This window comes from Ilyonectria robusta (genome assembly GCF_021365365.1).
Source record: "Ilyonectria robusta strain PMI_751 chromosome Unknown BGZ61scaffold_12, whole genome shotgun sequence".
Classification (NCBI taxonomy): domain Eukaryota; kingdom Fungi; phylum Ascomycota; class Sordariomycetes; order Hypocreales; family Nectriaceae; genus Ilyonectria; species Ilyonectria robusta.
The window spans coordinates 691,939-709,747 of record NW_025764446.1 but is presented as its reverse complement, the minus strand read 5'-3'; the positions used below and the strand labels follow the sequence as shown (position 1 = coordinate 709,747).

The 17,809-nt window shown below is 54.6% G+C and overlaps 5 protein-coding genes across 5 annotated transcripts; 3 read left to right on the top strand and 2 right to left on the bottom strand.

Moving 5' to 3' along the window:
- Positions 1–1,074: 1,074 nt before the first annotated feature.
- Positions 1,075–1,849, top strand: BGZ61DRAFT_47395 (uncharacterized protein). Its single transcript, XM_046248520.1, has 2 exons — positions 1,075–1,778; positions 1,838–1,849. Exon 1 carries the CDS (start codon positions 1,177–1,179, stop codon positions 1,567–1,569), a length of 393 nt encoding a protein of 130 aa, XP_046103245.1. The 5' UTR covers positions 1,075–1,176; the 3' UTR covers positions 1,570–1,778; positions 1,838–1,849.
- A 737-nt stretch (positions 1,850–2,586) lies between these two features.
- Positions 2,587–5,809, bottom strand: BGZ61DRAFT_354829 (armadillo-type protein; the record flags this gene model as incomplete). The annotated part of the gene is made up of 2 exons (XM_046240661.1): positions 2,587–5,712; positions 5,762–5,809. The coding sequence occupies 2 exons, from the start codon at positions 5,807–5,809 to the stop codon at positions 2,587–2,589; spliced, it is 3,174 nt and encodes a 1,057-aa protein (XP_046103244.1).
- Positions 5,810–6,160: 351 nt separating this feature from the next.
- On the top strand, positions 6,161–7,621 carry BGZ61DRAFT_453808 (uncharacterized protein). Its single transcript, XM_046246123.1, has 4 exons — positions 6,161–6,240; positions 6,315–6,774; positions 6,832–7,079; positions 7,134–7,621. Exons 2-4 carry the CDS (start codon positions 6,424–6,426, stop codon positions 7,414–7,416), a joined length of 882 nt encoding a protein of 293 aa, XP_046103243.1. The 5' UTR covers positions 6,161–6,240; positions 6,315–6,423; the 3' UTR covers positions 7,417–7,621.
- Positions 7,622–7,876: 255 nt separating this feature from the next.
- BGZ61DRAFT_453805 (P-loop containing nucleoside triphosphate hydrolase protein) lies at positions 7,877–13,817 on the top strand. The gene is made up of 7 exons (XM_046246122.1): positions 7,877–8,559; positions 8,628–9,434; positions 9,484–11,520; positions 11,573–11,676; positions 11,753–12,738; positions 12,885–12,953; positions 13,306–13,817. Exons 1-7 carry the CDS (start codon positions 8,254–8,256, stop codon positions 13,629–13,631), a joined length of 4,635 nt encoding a protein of 1,544 aa, XP_046103242.1. The 5' UTR covers positions 7,877–8,253; the 3' UTR covers positions 13,632–13,817.
- A 2,115-nt stretch (positions 13,818–15,932) lies between these two features.
- BGZ61DRAFT_47297 (uncharacterized protein) lies at positions 15,933–16,597 on the bottom strand. Its single transcript, XM_046248401.1, has one exon. The coding sequence runs from the start codon at positions 16,499–16,501 to the stop codon at positions 16,013–16,015; it is 489 nt and encodes a 162-aa protein (XP_046103241.1). The 5' UTR covers positions 16,502–16,597; the 3' UTR covers positions 15,933–16,012.
- Positions 16,598–17,809: the final 1,212 nt, after the last annotated feature.

The window sequence follows — 17,809 nt, the reverse complement described above, 5'->3', positions numbered from 1 at the left end:
GAAGCGCGGCGATGAAGTCTACTGGGTGGATTGGCTCTGCACACAAGCCGCGGGTGGGACGACAGATTAGCACTCGGCGGGATTTGGGATGCAGGTTTCACTACCTAGGTATGATTGGGTCCTGCCGCCCCTGCGCGAGCTCCGGGTGGGCTCCAGTAGCTGCAGGTGGGCTCCTGGTGGATGCAGCGCGGGACGTGCATCGACAATGTCCCCCAGGAAAGAACGCAATGAAGCATAATGCTAATTGCCCCCCCCCCCCCAGTTGCACTTGCCCCAGTTGTAGCCGTTTCTCCCCCCTTGGGAAGGTCCAATTGGCTTGCCAAACCCAAACCCAAGGCTTCCGTGCCTGCGACGATACGCAGGAAGTTTAAGCTGGGCTCGATTGGGAAGGTCTTCCGCGAACCTCGACTCGTCGTCGACCATCTTTCGCCCGTCTCACGCGTCTCCCACCCATCGCCCGCCCCTCTTCGCCCACTTCAACCCCCGAATGCGGGACGGGGAGTCTTCTCACAGCGGTCCATTCGGGCGCCGCAACCGTAATCCTACTCTCTACCGACCGGTCGCGCGTGTTCAATTTCCCTGGATGCCGGTCGTTGCAAGCGACGTCAATATCGAAACTTTGACGTTGCAAACCAACAGACTCCCGCCAAGATCGTCGAGCCGTGCCTTGCAGACCAAGACACTTGGCATCTAGATACCCGGCTGGGCGGTTGCCAAGTCCTAACGCACAGCCTTGTTGGAGATGGATCTGCACGCGTCCATCCGCCGCCTCGAACACGCCTCCAACGCTATCTCACCTGTCGTCTCGCCGTCTCGCTGCTCACGAGGCTCCCCCACACGGTCAGGCCGCCAAGCGCCCGCCCGGCTTGCCTCTTCTTCCCCTCCCTCCCCTCTCGCCCCTCCAAGCCAGCATCTCACGTACAGTAGCTCCCTTCCGCCAAGTTGCCTGGGCCCATGGTGTGGTGGTGTGGGCCCCTGGAGGAACAGGGAACACCGTTAGCCTTTGCGCTAGAAGACTTCTAGACTCTCCGCCGTGTCATCCGAATGACTTGGAGTCCTAGACTCCTTATCAATGCGACTGCTACTTGATTGGCCGCCCAAAACTCGGTCCACCGCAGAGATAACCAAGGCGGATACAAACGGATATTGAATCTGGCACTGTTTTCGCATCCTAGCATGCTGACAGGGGCCTCGTTGTCCTTCCTCTCCTTGCTGGTCGTCACTTGGAGAGACGCCACTAGGATCACACTTCTTACAGCGCTGGCGCGTCATATCCGATTGGCGCCATCCTCGACAGAGGCTGCACCAACATATCTTCGGCGACGCCTTGATTGGGCCACTGACCTAAGTGGCGGCACAAAGGGTATGAGGCGACCTCAAGCCCTTGCCGCCCGACGAACGTCGTTTGACAGGGACGCAAGCTTGCCGCAACTCGCCAGGTCTACGATCGAAGCCATCTATCACATCCCTCACCAGATGCGCGGGACGTATTTTACAGCCAAGCCTTGGTTCATGAGGCTCAAAGTCTGGGCAAAGACTTGGCTCTGGGGTTGGATGCAAGATCCTTAATCAGGCCCGGGCCCCAAGGTTCCATCGCATCTCAAGATATCCCCAGACTTTGGCTGAATTTTGTGGTTTTTATTACGAGACAAAATCCACCCCCAGGAAATCTATCCAGATCGCTCCCCGTTCTCGACCACGGCGCCCCTTTCGCCACGAGCATGGGAACACGAGAGAACCACCGTGCTTCTCGCCAGTCTGTCTCGAGGCCATGGAAAGTACGTAATCCCCCAGAGACCGCGACTCCAATCAGTCCCTGTGTACTAACCCTTTAAAGAAGGTGGATACAGTCGACGCCTCGAGGGCCTGAAGGTGCGGAGAAACATCCTCATACGCTCTCCACTGGCCCGGGGGCCGCTCATCAGCTCCAATATGGCATGACCCAGATCCAGCGTGTGATCGCCGCGCATCCCTGCTACCTGCAAACGGCGAGGCGTCAAACTTGAAATGTCCGTTGGGGATAGCGTGCCGTGCTCATTTGCGGATATCATCGCTTTTGAATTCCAACCATGATGCCCCCTCGCTCACCCTACCCCCCCCCCCTTTGCAACGTTGGCAAGCCCAGGTCCCTTTGGCTGCGTGACATCTCGTTTGCGACCGGGAGACGGATCAGCAGGTGGGTGGCAATGGATCCTATTGTTAGCACTCCCGGCGACTCGCATCGAACCATCAGCTTCCTCAATCGTCCTGGGCCCATGGATAGTCTCGCAGCCTCGCTTCTGCTTCTCATCGTGTCAGACCCGCTAGATCGCATGATATACTCCGTAGCTTGTCCAGCTATTTCGCATCGTTCGGTTCGCAGCTGCTCAACCCTCTCCACAGGGGCCCTGCATGCTAGCTTGGAGACCAACTCTTTTGAGAATCGCCGCGGGAACCATCACAAGCAAGCTACAGGGCTTGCTCACTCTAAGCCCTGGCCAGAGGCTATCGTCATCCCTCTTGCTCCGTTAATACTCCACATACATTTATCTGCCTCCCTATTGAGGTGTAGTCAATAGGTCTCGCTTCGTAGGTCTATTTCGCTCACTATTGTTTCTCCATCTCAGCATACTCAACGCCGTCCACCTGAGGAGCTGGTAGCCATTCGACATTTCCTCGCTCATACCGCGCCAGCCATACAGCGTCTCCGTTGACAGTCTCCAGTGCCTCTCGCACCTGCTTATTACGTTCAAGAGCCTCTGAGAGTAGATCTAGAACGTCGTCGAACATCTCCTCGTCCACGTGAACATGCAACACCATGGCCGTCAAGAGCCCTACCGTCGCTTCCCAGATTTTGGCCGGAGCACCAAACTGCCCCAAGCCACCAGAATATGAACCGACTCCCTTTCGTAACGCATTGCCGCCACGGAGGCCATCAGAGCCACGGAATGGAATCAATATTTGCGTACTGTCAGATGCCGGGCCCGTAATTTTGCCATGATCCCCGTGGGGTCTGGGGCGGCCCGAAGCGCTGGAAGCTTGGCGCTTTGCCTTACGACACCAATCCCTGAGCCAGTCACGCCATTCTGTCTTGAACCGAGAGGCAAGGAAATCTCCTGCGGCAGCGCAAAGTCCCGAGAGTGCATAGCATGCCTCGATCGCGATGAATGCCTCGACATCATGAAGTCTGTCCACAACAACCGGCCAGATAGCATTGACGAGTGGCAAGAATGCCTCTTCGTCGGGAGCCAGGGCCGCGGATGCGGTGGTGAGCAGTTCTAGCAACGCTCTCCGCAAAGTTGGCGTGGGAGACGTGAGGTAGTGCTGGGTCAGGTTTGCCACGCGCAACAGCAGCTGGTAAGTCGGCGAGTTTGGGGGTTTCTCTTCTTCCGGCGCATCCGGGGTGCTTTCCCCCGGGCCCTCTCCCTCCTCAGACTTCCAAGGTGTTGTTGGGTGCCCAGTTTCCTTTTCACCCTTGTCACGCTCCGCCTGTTCCTTTCTCTTTGCAAGGGTTTCCAGAAGACTCGAGATTCCATTCACCTTTGTAGGTTCTTTCCGGTGGTCTATCTTTGCCTTCTTCTGGTGCTCTAGGAGGAGCATATCCGACTTGACGCCTTGGTCAACCACCTCCTTCAGTACCGTAAAGAGACTCTCCACAAATACGGGATACCCGTGGTAGTTTTCAAGTGCCCCAAAGACTGATTCAATCACATCATCAAGATACGGTACCAATCGGGGTCCCGCAAGTCTTATCATCATTGTCAAGACATTGATGGATGCTGGTGAGATATCAAGTGTATTCAGCCTAAGTGAGACCGAGTTAACCATGTAGTCGACGTTGTCGATGATCAGCTCAGAAACGTTTGCATATCCGCAAGATGTAGCAAGACTATTCAGTGTAATCATGGAATGTTTTTGTAGGTGCTGGTTTTTGGAGCCCAGAAACGTTGCGATGGGGAATAGTACATCGATGAGCTCAGGGCGAAATGACTTCCCAGCCTTTTGGGCTGTGTAAGCCGTGACTTCAAGAGCGAGAGCTTCCAAGCGCCAATCAGCGGGTTCCGCATCCGAGTGGCGGTCCAGAATTTGCACTGAGGTCGAGTAAAGCTCGTTGAAGACGACATCAAGCTCCTCCGGTGATTCAGCGAGGGAGGACAAATCCAAGAACATCTCATCTTCTGCAGATGAAGCATGGCTTCCCTTGCAGAGCTGGAAGCAAAGCCAGAACGAAGCGACTTGGCCAAGGGGGCTCGACTCTTGCACTTGCTCCAGCATGCTGCTTGCAAGCCTTGATTGTTGCGAGGAAGATCCAAGGAATCCAAGAAGAGACATCATTTCACTCCGTACTCTCTTTTGACTTTCGGCAGGTAGCAAAACCGGCGGGTAGTCCAGGTCCAGGTGCTCAGCTGTAGAATCGTTTCCGCCGATGAGTCGTATATTGATATTCTGATCCAGCTGCGTGGACTTTGATGCTAGAACAACTGAAACCATGCTGTCCGTCAGTGTGCTCGATATTGAATCCTCTAGGGTAGAAGATTCAATTTGTAGACCCTTGACAAGCTCAAGCCCCTTCAGAAGGTTGTGTATGGCTTGTTGCTTTACATCTTCATCGCCTGCTTGCATTATTCGGGGGAGACTCGACATCCAGTTGTACGTCGTTGTTTTGACAGTCTCGCCAAGCTCTGGGTAGATGCTCACGAGGTGCTGCAAGCTCGTTTCGGTCCAAGAAATCTTGGCCCCACCCTCATCCAGAATCATCGCCGTCTCGACCAAGAATGTTGAGCTGTTTTCCAATGTCTTGTGACACTCGTCTAACAGAGTAACGCACAATTTACTCAATGCGCTCCTGACTTGGGTTGAATCCTGTGTCCGCAATTTCATGATTGTTGAAAGAGCCCGTTTAACTTGCGTGGATGTGGCCTTGAGCCAGGCGGGAGATAGAGATTTTCCTTTCTGTGCTGCGTCTGTTTCCGACTCGGCTTTGGCAAGTATGGATCTGTTTCTTAGGTCGGAGAGCACACGGGTCAACACCAGTCTCACAGTGTCGATACATTTTGCAAGAACATTTTTCTTGTATCTGGCAGGCGTGGATGATACCTTGGCGAGAGACGATATCGTGCCGGGGAGGAAACTAGCCAACGCCTCATGCTCCTTGACGGTGAGGTACACTGCCTGCAGAGCGCGCAGAGCCTCTTGTTGTATTTGAGGTGTGAGACCATCGACGACTCCATCCAACATTACACTAACACTGTGGCCCAAGGCGGGTATGGCATCCGATTCTGAAAGTCCTGCGGCGGCTGTGGCGGACAAGCTGGCAGTAGTGAGCAGAGCTGTCAGACCGCGAAAGGCTTCGAGCGCAGTTTCTTCGTCCACGGGGGGCTTCTCGGCAGACCCCGGCGTCCCATCGATGATGAAGGTCAGGAGATTCAAGATCTGTTGCACAAGTTTGGCTGAGATTTTCGACTTCCACCCGTGGATGATGAGAATGGTAAGGCACTTGAGACAGTTTTCGATCAATGACATCGGGTACCGGTCCATTCGGCGGAAGATGTGATAGAGTGGGAAGAAGACATATTCAGCGAGTTTGTCATCCAAGGCCGCGGGATGGTGTTGAATCTGGTCGTTGAGGATGGTCAAAATGTGACCCGTCAACTCGTTGAGCTCCGGGGTAGTTGCGGGATCATCGGACTCCCGGATGGCCAACTGGCTTAATTTGACACACCATGGTTTCAGCTGTACGAAAGTCAGTAACAAGGTTGAGTTCTTGGAAGTAACTACCAACCTTTTGGAAGAACTCGTTCCTCTCCTGGCTGCTGGGAGTCGATTCCATCGCGATTGGACGCCTCCGCTTCTTGCTTTGGCTACAGGCGCATGTTCCCACTGTGCAAGCTGGTACCGAACAGCAAACCAACACGAACCCCAAATTCTCCGGTGTTGCTTCGTGATATGCGCGGTGTTGGCTTCTGAGTACGGCTGCTGAACGATGGAGAGCCTGGACGTGGTGCGCTGGGACACTCTGCCTAGAGTTCCTAAATCGGTGGAGAATATGTAAGTATGCTATTTGTTGGATTTCAGTGGTGGACGGGTCAAAAAATTACACAGTGCGGTCATGATTTAGCGACTGTGGAAAGCCGCGCTTGTGAGTTGCCCCGCATCGTCATGTCTGCTGCCCCGCGCTATGTGACGTCTTGTGATAACCAGCTTGGGACCATAATCGTATAATTACGTACCTCCTGCGCAAGCTGAACTCATCATCATCTAGTAGGTTGCTAGGAGCCACATTTTTTTATCTTTGCACTGTGCTCCGAAGCTAAGCATTGGTAACATCGACGCAGAAGCCTCCGAATACGGCGGGACCTCATATAAAGCTCAATTTAACCCTCTCAAAGCCGATATTCGACCATCACCAACAACACTATCCAATACAACGCGACTACACCAACCATGTCTCCCTCTGGCCCCTTCTCAGTCGTAGTCCATCCCTACGATTCACCAACTCGCAAGTCGTGCGCATACGAAATCGGACCGACCTCGGCTCGCAATGCACTCGTTATTATTGGCGGTCTTGGCGACGGCCCGCACACTCTTCCCTCAATTCGCACCATGGCGAAGCATCTAGAGGATGCTCAAGACTCAGACTACTCTATTTTCGAGTTCCGCATGAGGAGCTCGTTTATTGGATTTGGCACATCCAGCTTGACCAACGACGTGGCCGACATCTCTGCGCTGGTCAAGTATCTCCGTGGACTAGGCAAAGAGAAGGTTGTCTTATTGGGTCATTCAACTGGATGTCAAGTATGGATATGACATTGCTCGTCCTAGACGAATCGCGAAGACTAATTGAGCTGTCAGGACTGCATGGAATACGCCGACTACGCCAAGCATAGCAATGAGCCGGTAGATGCCTTCATCATGCAGGGCTGCGTCTCAGACAGGGAGGCGTTCGAATTGGTGATGCCTAATCCCCAGCCAAGTCTAGATCTGGCGGCAAAGATGATTGCTGAAGGAAGGGCCAACGATGTCATGCCTATGAATATGATCCCTTCCGTGCTCAGTGCGCCAGTTTCTGCATATCGGTTCCGGGCTCTTACTGCCAAGGGGTAATATAACGTCGAAAATTGGTTCTGTAACTGTGATGACTAACCCGTGGATAGGGGTGATGATGACTACTTCTCGGAGGACTTCTCAGATGAGACTATTTCTAAGCTCTGGGCACGATTCCAAAAGCCTGTCCTGGCTCTGCACTCGGCCGAGGATGAGTATGTTCCGGAACGAGTTGATCAGGCCGTGTTGAACAAGCGGTATCAGAAAGCGAGCCCTCTGGTGAGCTCTCTGTCGGGGGTTATTCCAGGAGCTAGCCACACCGTCGCCGAGCCTGAGGCACAGGAGTGGTTTGTGAAGAGAGTCGGCGATTTCCTGGCGACGCTCGAGAAGTGATTTAGGGCATTGGAGTCTTTCGAATACTGATTCAACGTCATCGGTGAACTGGTAACTAGGATATAGAGTTTAGATGTCATCCCCAACCCAGCGAGCAGCTACCCACTTGCCAGGTGCTCAGCAACTAGATCCTGGTGCGGTTTTATTTAAATTGCTCAGTATAGCTCATGGACATATCAAGGGAATAAAGCAGAGATGATGATTATTAATGACTATTCCTCCTTGCTCGAGTAAGCACCAAGACAGAATCATTGCAATTTCCGGGCCGGGTGTAGGGTAAGACGGGGTTTTCGGCTGACGCATGCGATGACTCCGCTAACGCCGGCCATATTCGTCATATTCCCCACCACAAGCACCCCAGAACATCCACCAGTTTGCGTTAGCGCCGTCGCTGTAGAGCATTTTGCAGCGGGCTTACAAACAATCCGACCAGCCTTCGACAAGTTTCTTCGACTTTGTACTTTGTCGGAACGTCGCCCAATTACTTTCAAACCTTCCCCCCCATCTCCTCGCTCCCTCGGCCGTAGATCTGGATCTGGCCTCTTGCGCAATTCGCAAGCCTACGAGACGCCTACATCCAGCCTGACCCCGCGCGCCCGAGTTCCGACCTTGCGCCGATCTCGCCAGTCGCGAGCGTCACGGCGCTATCCAGAGCTCTCGGGAGCTCCTCCGCGTATTGCGTACCCACGCTCGCCACACGCCCTGTCGCCTTCGACGCGCCATTAGCCCGCAGCCTTGGGCTCCTGGCTTTTTGCATCGTAGCATGAGGTGACGGGTTGATCCTTTCGCTCTCACTCTCGCCCGCAAACACGACCCGACAGCCTCGATCGACCGACAATGGCTCTCCACGACAGCCAGAAGGTCCTCTTCGAGACCGGCTCGTTCTCTGGCTATCGGCCGCTCCGCGAGCTGGGCAGCGGCTACCTCTCGTCGTCGGCCTTCAAGCAGCCGCTATGCGGCAACGAAGAGGGATGGGGTCCGATGAGCCCTCATCGATTCGACTTCACGCCATGCTTCATTGACGTTTGGATCGCCGCGGTTGCCGTCTTCGGCCTCTTCATCGGCTCCCTGGCTGTTTGGTGGCTCACCAAGAAGCAGCAGAACGCGGCCCAGTCGAAGACGACACAGTTTTACATCAAGCAGGTATGGCAATCCTGGCTGTCAATCGCCAATGGCGCAAACTGGCGCAGTTGACTAAAGCACGGTTCTAGATTCTCCTCGCCGTCATCATCGCCGACATTGCCGTTCAGCTTGCCATCCAGATCATCAACTACCCCGGCATCTGGTTTGGCGATTTCCGAGTATGGACGACCGCCCTGACGATTCTGTCGATGTTTGTTATATTCACCATTCAATGGCTTGAGCACTCGCGTATCCGCTACCCAAGCGGCGTCGCGCTATTCTACTGGTTGCTTCTCCTCCTTGCCTTTGCCGTCAAGCTGCGCTCCCTCATCTCGCAACAGCTCTACGATACGAACCTGCCGTATTTCATTACCTACTGCGTTGGAGTTGGTCTGTCGCTTGTCGAGTTTCTCGTCGAGTGGCTCTGGCCCCGATCTGTTGGACCCGATGGATACGATGCTATCGAGGAGGAGGAGGAGTGCCCCGTCGAGTACGCAAACGTCTTCTCCCAGCTGACTTTCTCCTGGATGACTCCTCTGATGCAGTATGGCTACAAGGTCTTCCTGACCGAGGATGACCTGTGGAGCTTGGCCAAGAGCGACCAGACCAAGACGACTGGCACAGACTTCGACAAGGCTTGGCAACACCAGCTGGAGACCCGCAAGGAGCCTTCTCTCTGGCTCGCCTTGTTCGGAGCTTACGGCGGCCCTTACTGTGTTGCCGCCATCTACAAGATTGGAAACGACGTCTCACAGTATATCCAACCTCAGCTGCTCCGCCTGCTCATCACCTTTGTTGCTTCGTACGAAAAGGGCGAGACCCCCCAGCCCGTCATCAAGGGCGCCGCCATTGCGCTCGCCATGTTTGGCTGCGCCGTCTTCCAGACTACCATGATTGTAAGCCTTTTCCAAACCGATATTGCCCTCCTAGCTCATACAGCCACAGCACCAATACTTCCAACTTACCTTTGTGACTGGAATGCGCATCAAGGGTGGACTGGGCTCAGCCATCTACCGAAAGTCGCTGCGATTGTCCAACGAGGGACGATCGTCCAAGTCCACGGGCGACATTGTCAACTACATGGCTGTGGATGCCCAGCGACTCCAGGACCTCACCCAGTTTGCTCAGCAGGCATGGTCCGCCCCCTTCCAGATCGCCATCTGCATGATTTCTCTGTACAATCTCGTGGGATGGTCTATGATGGCTGGAATTGTTGTCATGATTGTCATGATGCCCATACAAGGCTTCGTTGCGCGAATCATGAAGAATATGCAGAAGGACCAGATGAAGAACAAGGACGCCCGAAGCCGTCTCATCAACGAAATCATTAACAACATGAAGAGCATCAAGCTCTACGCCTGGGGCTCTGCTTTCATGAACAAGTTGAACCACGTCCGAAACGAGCAGGAGCTCAAGAACCTGCGAAAGATCGGCGCTACACAGGCTTTCGCCAACTTCACCTGGACTACCGCACCCTTCTTTGTCTCTTGCTCCACCTTTACCGTATTCGTCCTCACACAGGATCGCCCTCTGACCACCGAAATCGTTTTCCCCGCCCTGGCCCTTTTCAACCTGTTGACATTCCCCTTGGCTGTTCTCCCCATGGTTATCACGGCTATTGTCGAGGCTTCTGTTGCTGTTGGCCGATTGACTGGATTCCTCACTGCCGAGGAGCTTCAGCCCAATGCCATCACCGTCAAGCCCGCTCCCGAGGAGCTCGGCGAGGAGACTGTCATCATCCGCGACGGAACTTTCTCCTGGAACCGACACGAAGACAGGAATGCTCTCAAGGACATCCACTTCACCGCTTACAAAGGCGAGCTCTCGTGCATTGTTGGACGAGTCGGAGCTGGAAAGTCATCCTTCCTCCAGAGCATCCTCGGAGATCTGTGGAAGGTCAAGGGATCTGTCGAAGTCAGAGGAACTGTTGCCTATGCTTCTCAGCAGACATGGATTTTGAACGCCACGGTCAAGGAGAACATCATTTTCGGATACCGATACGACCCTGAATTTTACGAAAAGACCATTCAAGCTTGCGCTCTTCTGGACGACTTTGCTCAACTTCCCGACGGAGACGAGACGGTGGTTGGCGAGCGAGGTATCTCTCTGAGTGGCGGCCAGAAGGCCCGTGTGTCTTTGGCTCGTGCTGTATATGCCCGGGCTGATATCTACCTCCTCGACGATGTGCTTTCCGCTGTCGATTCTCATGTTGGACGACACATCATTGACAACGTTCTGGGCCCTCGAGGTCTTCTGTCATCCAAGACTCGTATCCTTGCCACCAACGCCATCGCTGTCCTACGTGGAGCTAGCTTTGTCACCTTGATCAAGGATGGTGAAGTCATTGAGAAGGGAACCTACAAACAGCTCATCGCCATGAAGGGCCTGGTTGCCGACCTTCTCAAGACCGCCGGCCACGACTCTGGTAGCAGTGACAACAGTGAACCCACCTCAAGCGCCTCCAGTAGCAAGGCTACCACAATTATTGAGCCCGACTCCAGCCAAGCTAAGGAAGAGATGGAGGAGGCCCAGGAGCGCGTTCCCGAGATGGCTCCCATCAAGACTGGTCCCTCCCTAGCCAAGCCCCGATCAAACAGCATGGCAACTCTGCGCCGCGCTAGCACTGCGACCTTCCAGGGTCCTCGTGGTAAGCTCACGGACGAGGAGGTGGCTGGCAGCTCCAAAACCAAGCAGGCGAAGGAGTTTGTTGAGCAGGGCAAGGTTAAGTGGTCGGTTTACTGGGAATATGCAAAGGAGAACAACATTTACGCCGTCGGGCTTTACTTGCTCATGCTTCTCGCTGCGCAGTCAGCCAGCATGGGTGGTTCCTTTTGGCTTAGGGCATGGGCGGAACACAACAAAGAGGCCGGCGGGAATGATGACATTGGAAAATATATTGGCATTTACTTTGCCATTGGCATTGGATCTTCCGCACTTACTGTTATCCAGACTCTGATCCTGTGGATCTTCTGCTCCATCGAGGTTTGTGCTGGCCCATCTCAGTCCTCACGTATCAACCTGACACTGTATTTAGGCATCCCGAAAGCTTCACGAGCGCATGGCCAACGCCATCTTCAGGTCACCCATGTCATTCTTCGACACCACTCCAGCCGGGCGAATCCTCAACAGATTCTCGAGGTAAGCAACGCCACCCGCCCGCCCCAATATCGTAGATGGAGCCAATTGACCATGGGGATGCTGACAAATTTCATAGTGACATCTATCGTGTCGACGAGGTTCTGGCGAGAACCTTCAACATGCTCTTCGTCAATGCGGCTCGATCCGGCTTCACCCTGGCCGTCATCTCCGTGGCGATGCCGCCTTTCGTCGCTTTGATTATCCCGCTAGGCCTCACGTACTACTGGATCCAGCGATATTACCTCCGGACGTCCCGAGAGCTCAAGAGATTGGACAGCGTCACCCGCAGCCCTATCTATGCTCACTTTCAGGAGTCCCTCGGTGGCATCTCGACAATCCGCGCGTACCGACAGCAGCAGCGATTCGAGCTGGAGAACGAATGGCGCGTCGACGCCAACCTCCGAGCCTACTTCCCATCTATCAGCGCGAACCGTTGGCTCGCCGTGCGTCTCGAGTTCATTGGCGCCATCGTCATCCTTGCTGCTGCGGGCTTTGCCGTCATCGAAGTGGCCAGCGGCGTGGTACTCAAACCCGGCGCGGTTGGTCTGGCCATGTCGTACGCCCTCCAGATTACTACTTCGCTCAACTGGATTGTACGACAGACCGTTGAGGTTGAGACCAACATCGTGTCAGTTGAGCGTGTCCTGGAGTACGCAGCCCTCCCCAGTGAAGCGCCCGAGATTATTGCCGACAGGCGACCCTCGGTCTCTTGGCCGGCCAAGGGTGAGGTCGACTTTGTCAACTACAGCACTCGCTACCGCGAGGGCCTCGACCTGGTGTTGAAGAACGTCAATCTCGACATCAAGTCGCATGAGAAGATTGGCGTGGTGGGCCGCACCGGTGCGGGCAAATCGTCCTTGACTCTGGCTTTGTTCCGCCTCATTGAGCCCGTTACAGGCCATATTGGCATTGACGACCTCAACACTTCTTCCATTGGCCTTCTCGACCTTCGACGTAGGCTTGCCATAATTCCCCAGGATGCGGCTCTGTTCGAGGGCACTGTGCGCGACAACCTTGACCCTGGCCATGTTCGCGACGATACTGAGCTTTGGAGCGTCCTAGGTAAGCATCACGTTGCACCCATCCCTGCCATACCCCTGCCATACCCCTACCCCCTGTCCCCTCAACCTCCAATTCGGGGTGGTGGTGGTGGGATGCTGCTGTTCTCACATTGACGCCACATTTACTAACAGAGATACCCGATACAGAACACGCCCGTCTTAAGGACCACATTACCAGCCTGGAGGGTGGCCTGGAGGCCAAGATCAATGAAGGAGGTACGTCTACAATACTTTCGCTTTCTGTCGGCTTTTTCATGACCGAGTGGTGCCGCCGTCGCCGAGGGTCAGCACGTTGGGGTGTACCGGAGAGGCGGTTCTGCGGATAGCTGCCCGACACTCCCCGCATGAGGGAAACAAGGCTGTCATCATCGACGGGCACCGACTGCCCGGAAAGAGATGCACCTGCATGGGCGCCACGCATGGCGTTGAAGTCTCGTGGTCAGCAGCGTGAGGCCTGCCAACGTATCTCCTTCCACCAACACCGGTTGCCCGTCATGACACCGACAAGCAGATTCAATTATTCGTTCGTCTGATGGGTAGCACGCGGCTAACTCTGGCGACTTTATAGGCTCCAACCTCTCACAAGGCCAGCGTCAACTCGTGTCTTTGGCGCGTGCCATGCTGACCCCGTCCAACATCTTGGTTCTCGACGAGGCCACCGCCGCTGTCGACATTGAGACCGATGCCTTGCTTCAGGACACGCTGCGCTCGCCCCTCTTCGCTAACCGAACCATCATCACCGTCGCCCACCGCCTGAATACGATCCTTGATAGCGATCGGGTCGTCGTCCTTGATAAGGGCGAGGTTGTCGAGTTTGACACACCCTCCGAGCTGTTCAAGAAACAGGGCGTATTCCATGGCCTCATGAAGCAGGCCGGTCTAGAGATCGAATAGATATGTACACTAAGCCGGTCCGGCCCGGGAGGTTGATATCCGGGATGTTTGTGTGTCCGGACCGACATGGCCAACATGAACGGGTCCACATTTAACCGGCAGAAAGAAAGCATCTGGGATGGAATTTAAAGGAACAAATTTGTATAGTGACATAATAAGACATTGACCCTCGCACGGGTCCGAGCATAGACGTTCCAGTGATAGTGAGGCGTGAAAACATTGCTTTAGGTTTCCGTGAAGCCGTGCGCGTGTTCGCCGTCCCTGCTGTCCCTCATCTCCCTGGATCTGCAGCGCCCGCCGACCCGCGATGGCGCCCGCCAAGGCCAAAATCCAGGCGCGGGTTGTGGGAGGGTGGAAATATGGGTGTTGAGCTGTCAAGCCGGATCCCCAGGATATCTGTGGCGTGGCTGACCACGGACCTTCAGGGGGTGAATAGTCAAGTGAAGTGCATCATCTACAGTAGGAGCTGGACCAACGCCTCGCGCTGCGCGCCATCGGCTAACGGGGAAGCTCCCTAGCTTGCAGGAGGTGGTAGCAACGAGAAGGATTTAAGTGTTCGAGAACATGACTGTGCCGGAGTGGGAGAAACGGGACGAAGATGAGCTCCATGGTGGGAGCGAAGGCCGTTGGTGGCGTTCGAGCTCGTAGACCCATCCCTTGAAGCCACCACGGGGCTATAGGTTCAAAGGATCCTGTTTGCTGCTTGCCAAGTAGTGGGAATGGAACATCGATGTGCCCACATGTGGATGTCGCCGGTAGAATCGCCGGTAGCGCACACCAATATCGTGTCACGGTACATTCTGGGTTGATTTTGCTGCTACGCGATACCGCGCACGCAAGCTCTACTTCGTCAGAATGAAGAATCAGAACAGCTTGACTCGGTTCCGCGCTACAGACCCGACGCTTCGCAAGCCGGTGCCCGTTCGTTGTTGTGTAGGGGGGGTAGAGGAGCCCATAGATGTTAGACAATACCGTTGAGAAATGCCTGTGGCGTAGATAGTTGGAGGGGAATCTTGCACTATCGTCTTTGGTGCTCTATGGTGAGACTTATTGTGTCACTGACCAAAAGTCTCCACCCTTGCGGATACCTCATGCTCGTTTACGGATGTGCTAGGAGGTGATGACGAGGGCTTGAAGCGAGCCCGGAAGAAACGCCGCGGCCGCAGACGAGGCGGGAGTTGGTGGACGACGATCTTTAGCGCCACGAGGCGGCGTGCGCTCCGTTTGTGGGTGTTGTGTAACACTCCTGCTGACGGGTGACGGAGCCGAGTTTCACTCGTGAGATCCGGAAGGATTCGTACCAGGAATGTAGACGTTCAGAAACACAGGTTTTCCCCAGACATGCAACCGAAGGTCAACGGCTCGACGTTACCCCAGATCGGCTAGGCAGGCGCAACATCACGGGCAAAGGAGTGACCACGGCTCCTGGGAGGTCATTGTTGGATGAGATGACGCTAGTCTTCAATGGCTCTTGACTTTTGTAGCCCTCCGATACGACTGAATGCCGAACACAGAGCAACTCTAGAAAACGCCTGCCAATATGTGTAGAAAATCTCCAACTCATCCACCGTGTGCTTTCAGGATGCCATGTCGGTCTGGTGTCTCTGTGCAATGAGGGGATGAGAGACATCTTGCCTCTTAGGAGGCGTGATGATCGAATCAGAGATATGGAGAGTGTGTCCATGCCCTCACATCTGGTTGAGGCTAACTGATGCTGGTCAGTGCTGCAGCTATAGTTTTGGTGGTGGCGTCGTGTGACAGAGACAGGGCGCGCTGAGCGTTGCGATTGGCCCCTCGGAGTGTCTAAGCCTGTGGAGGGGTATTGGCTCCAAAGAGGCGCTGAGGGGGGGAGGCAGCTTGCAAGTTCGCTGCATGTATTGCCCTGACTCTACCTCTGGGATTGACAGTTGGTGATGCATGATTTGCGAAACGTTTCAACCACACTTATCTTAGAGCGGGAACGAGGCAATAAGAGCCAGTGAATCAGTCAGATAGGTTGCCATGGCCTGCAAACATCAGTCCTCCCAGCGCGTCTGAGTACAAGAATGGCATGTGGAGGCCAGAAATGATGTTTGAGGTGGGAAGAGGTAAGAGGTGTGAGGTGAAGTTGGCCGTCGGCCGAAGTCTCGACAAGGATCTGCGGCGGTCGAGGCCCCCGAAAAAGTTGACCTGTCTTGTTACCATGCCGTCGGCGTCGATCCGTGGTGCCCATGTTTTTAAAAGGCGGATCTTAGCTGGCTATAAGCGGCCAAGTATGTGGTTAGCCTTCATTTCGGTAAGCCGGGTCCTGTTTTCAGCCCACGACCCAACTGAACTCGGGTATTATTAAATGTGATGAAGGGGGCTAGGGTGTCTCCGGTACCGACGCTTTGAAGCTTTAGTCAGTCACTACCGTGAAAGAAAAACGCGTATTCCAATTGAGTTAAGAACCTTGCAGAGATCGAGCTCCCGACTGGCTGGGATGCCACAGTAACGCAATGAGGATTGTACAATGTACTAATGATCTCGATGGCCCTGCATCCTGCGATATGATAACGAGGGCGGGTGGACCGACCAAGTGACAGAGAAAGACCAGGGTCTGCGAACTGGCGCAGAGAAGGCCTGGACAAGGCAAGCTGAATTAGGGGGCGAAGGCGGATGCAAGTGATGTTTACGTCCGGACGAAGTAGGCTAGGTGTTGATTTGAAGACGTGGCTGTGTGGGAGCATGGCCGACCCATGGTCTTGGTCCAGCACGCTCCCGCTACCCCAGTGTCTTGCCTGTTTCTTGCAGGGGGTGTTGTGCAGGTTGGAGCGGCGGACGCCCGACATGTGACGCCATGAAGAGTCTGAGGGCAAGGCTGCGACTGGTCCTCTTTCTCGCAGGACCATTCGCGATCAAGGCAGACCTCGAAGGGCGGATGTTTGGAGGAGAAGCGGCGTGGAGCAAAGGCGTAACTGAAGATCATGACCCATCCTGGCCAATCCGGACATCAGTAGGATGCGGATGGATGCGTGTGGTGACATTGAGCCGATATTTCATCGGGCAAGCTGGTCATCGCTATTGGATTCCGTGGTCGGAGCGCTATGTGTTGAAGGCGTGGGGGTTGAAGTTCGAGAACCAGACGATGTGGACAGTGTATTTATACAGTGCTAAAATAGATGCCGTCTCTTTGGTCCATGACGAGCTTGGAGCAGAGCCAAGAGGAAGCAGCCCCCGTTGCGATAACACCACTCGACTATTTGCTTTTGGGAGGCGAGGCGACATCAAAACCGCATGATGCAGGGTTCGCGACCGTCTCAGGACACGGAGGGACGAGTGTGCTCCGTATTATGTTCGTTCCACACTGGCTAACGACTGGTCCAGAGACCTTTGTCGTCTAGTGTAGTTTCCTCGGGGAATCTATAATTGCTTCTGATCACATGATGAGGGGTGGCCTCATCTGCCTGTTGGATGCTGTTGAAGGGACATTATTAGCAGGTTGAAAATGGCATAAGGCTCGTAGCTCACAGAACGATTTCATGGGGCTTTAACATGACTCAGGCTTGGAGGACAGCCTAATCGAAAGAGGTAGGTGAGGTCATACTACGTAGTAGACTGATGGTCAAGCTTCGTAGTGTCCCCCCAAAGCTGGGGTACCAGACGTTCATTTTTGGCAGCGGCGATAAAAATACACGAGACGATGCCCTGCAAATGCGCCACCGCCGCTATTTCTTTTTTTCCTCCGCCGATGGTGCGTAATGTAGGCAGGACGAAGACGGTTGGGCCGTGCAATTGGGCCGCTGATTGATGCCTCATTGGGTTGGTAGGCGCAGGACAAACAGACTTCCAGAGTACCTGTGGTTGTGAGGGAACAACCAACCCTCATCGGTTAAGACCAGGAGCCTCGTTGAGCCTAAAATGGGGCAGATGGCTCCTCGAAGGTGTTTTCGGCAGTGGGTATAGTAGCTGGTAATTGCGTCTCCGGCCGGGCCTCGGGTGAGGGTTGATGGTTGAGCCGTCCTCCGTACTCCGTACTCCATAGATGATCTTCCTGTGTGGATCACAAGCCAAGACGGACGAGCATCTCGGAAGTCAATAGCGAAATGTACGACGCAGTCGAGTCGTTCATGGGACAAATTCTGTGGCTTGACGCACTGCCCAATCCCTGACCCAGCCGGCGAGGGGCCAGGGCCGTGGACAAGCGTGTGTGCGTTGCG

Coding starts and splice junctions, on each gene's coding strand:
- BGZ61DRAFT_453805 (XM_046246122.1), top strand. CDS start 8,254: ATGGCTCTCCACGACAGCCAGAAGGTCCTCTTCGAGACCGGCTCGTTC. Junction 9,435..9,483: donor TCTTCCAGACTACCATGATT/GTAAGCCTTTTC, acceptor ATACAGCCACAG/CACCAATACTTCCAACTTAC. Junction 12,739..12,884: donor TGAGCTTTGGAGCGTCCTAG/GTAAGCATCACG, acceptor TACCCGATACAG/AACACGCCCGTCTTAAGGAC.
- BGZ61DRAFT_47395 (XM_046248520.1), top strand. CDS start 1,177: ATGCTGACAGGGGCCTCGTTGTCCTTCCTCTCCTTGCTGGTCGTCACT.
- BGZ61DRAFT_453808 (XM_046246123.1), top strand. CDS start 6,424: ATGTCTCCCTCTGGCCCCTTCTCAGTCGTAGTCCATCCCTACGATTCA. Junction 6,775..6,831: donor GTCATTCAACTGGATGTCAA/GTATGGATATGA, acceptor TTGAGCTGTCAG/GACTGCATGGAATACGCCGA. Junction 7,080..7,133: donor CGGGCTCTTACTGCCAAGGG/GTAATATAACGT, acceptor ACCCGTGGATAG/GGGTGATGATGACTACTTCT.
- BGZ61DRAFT_47297 (XM_046248401.1), bottom strand. CDS start 16,501: ATGGTCCTGCGAGAAAGAGGACCAGTCGCAGCCTTGCCCTCAGACTCT.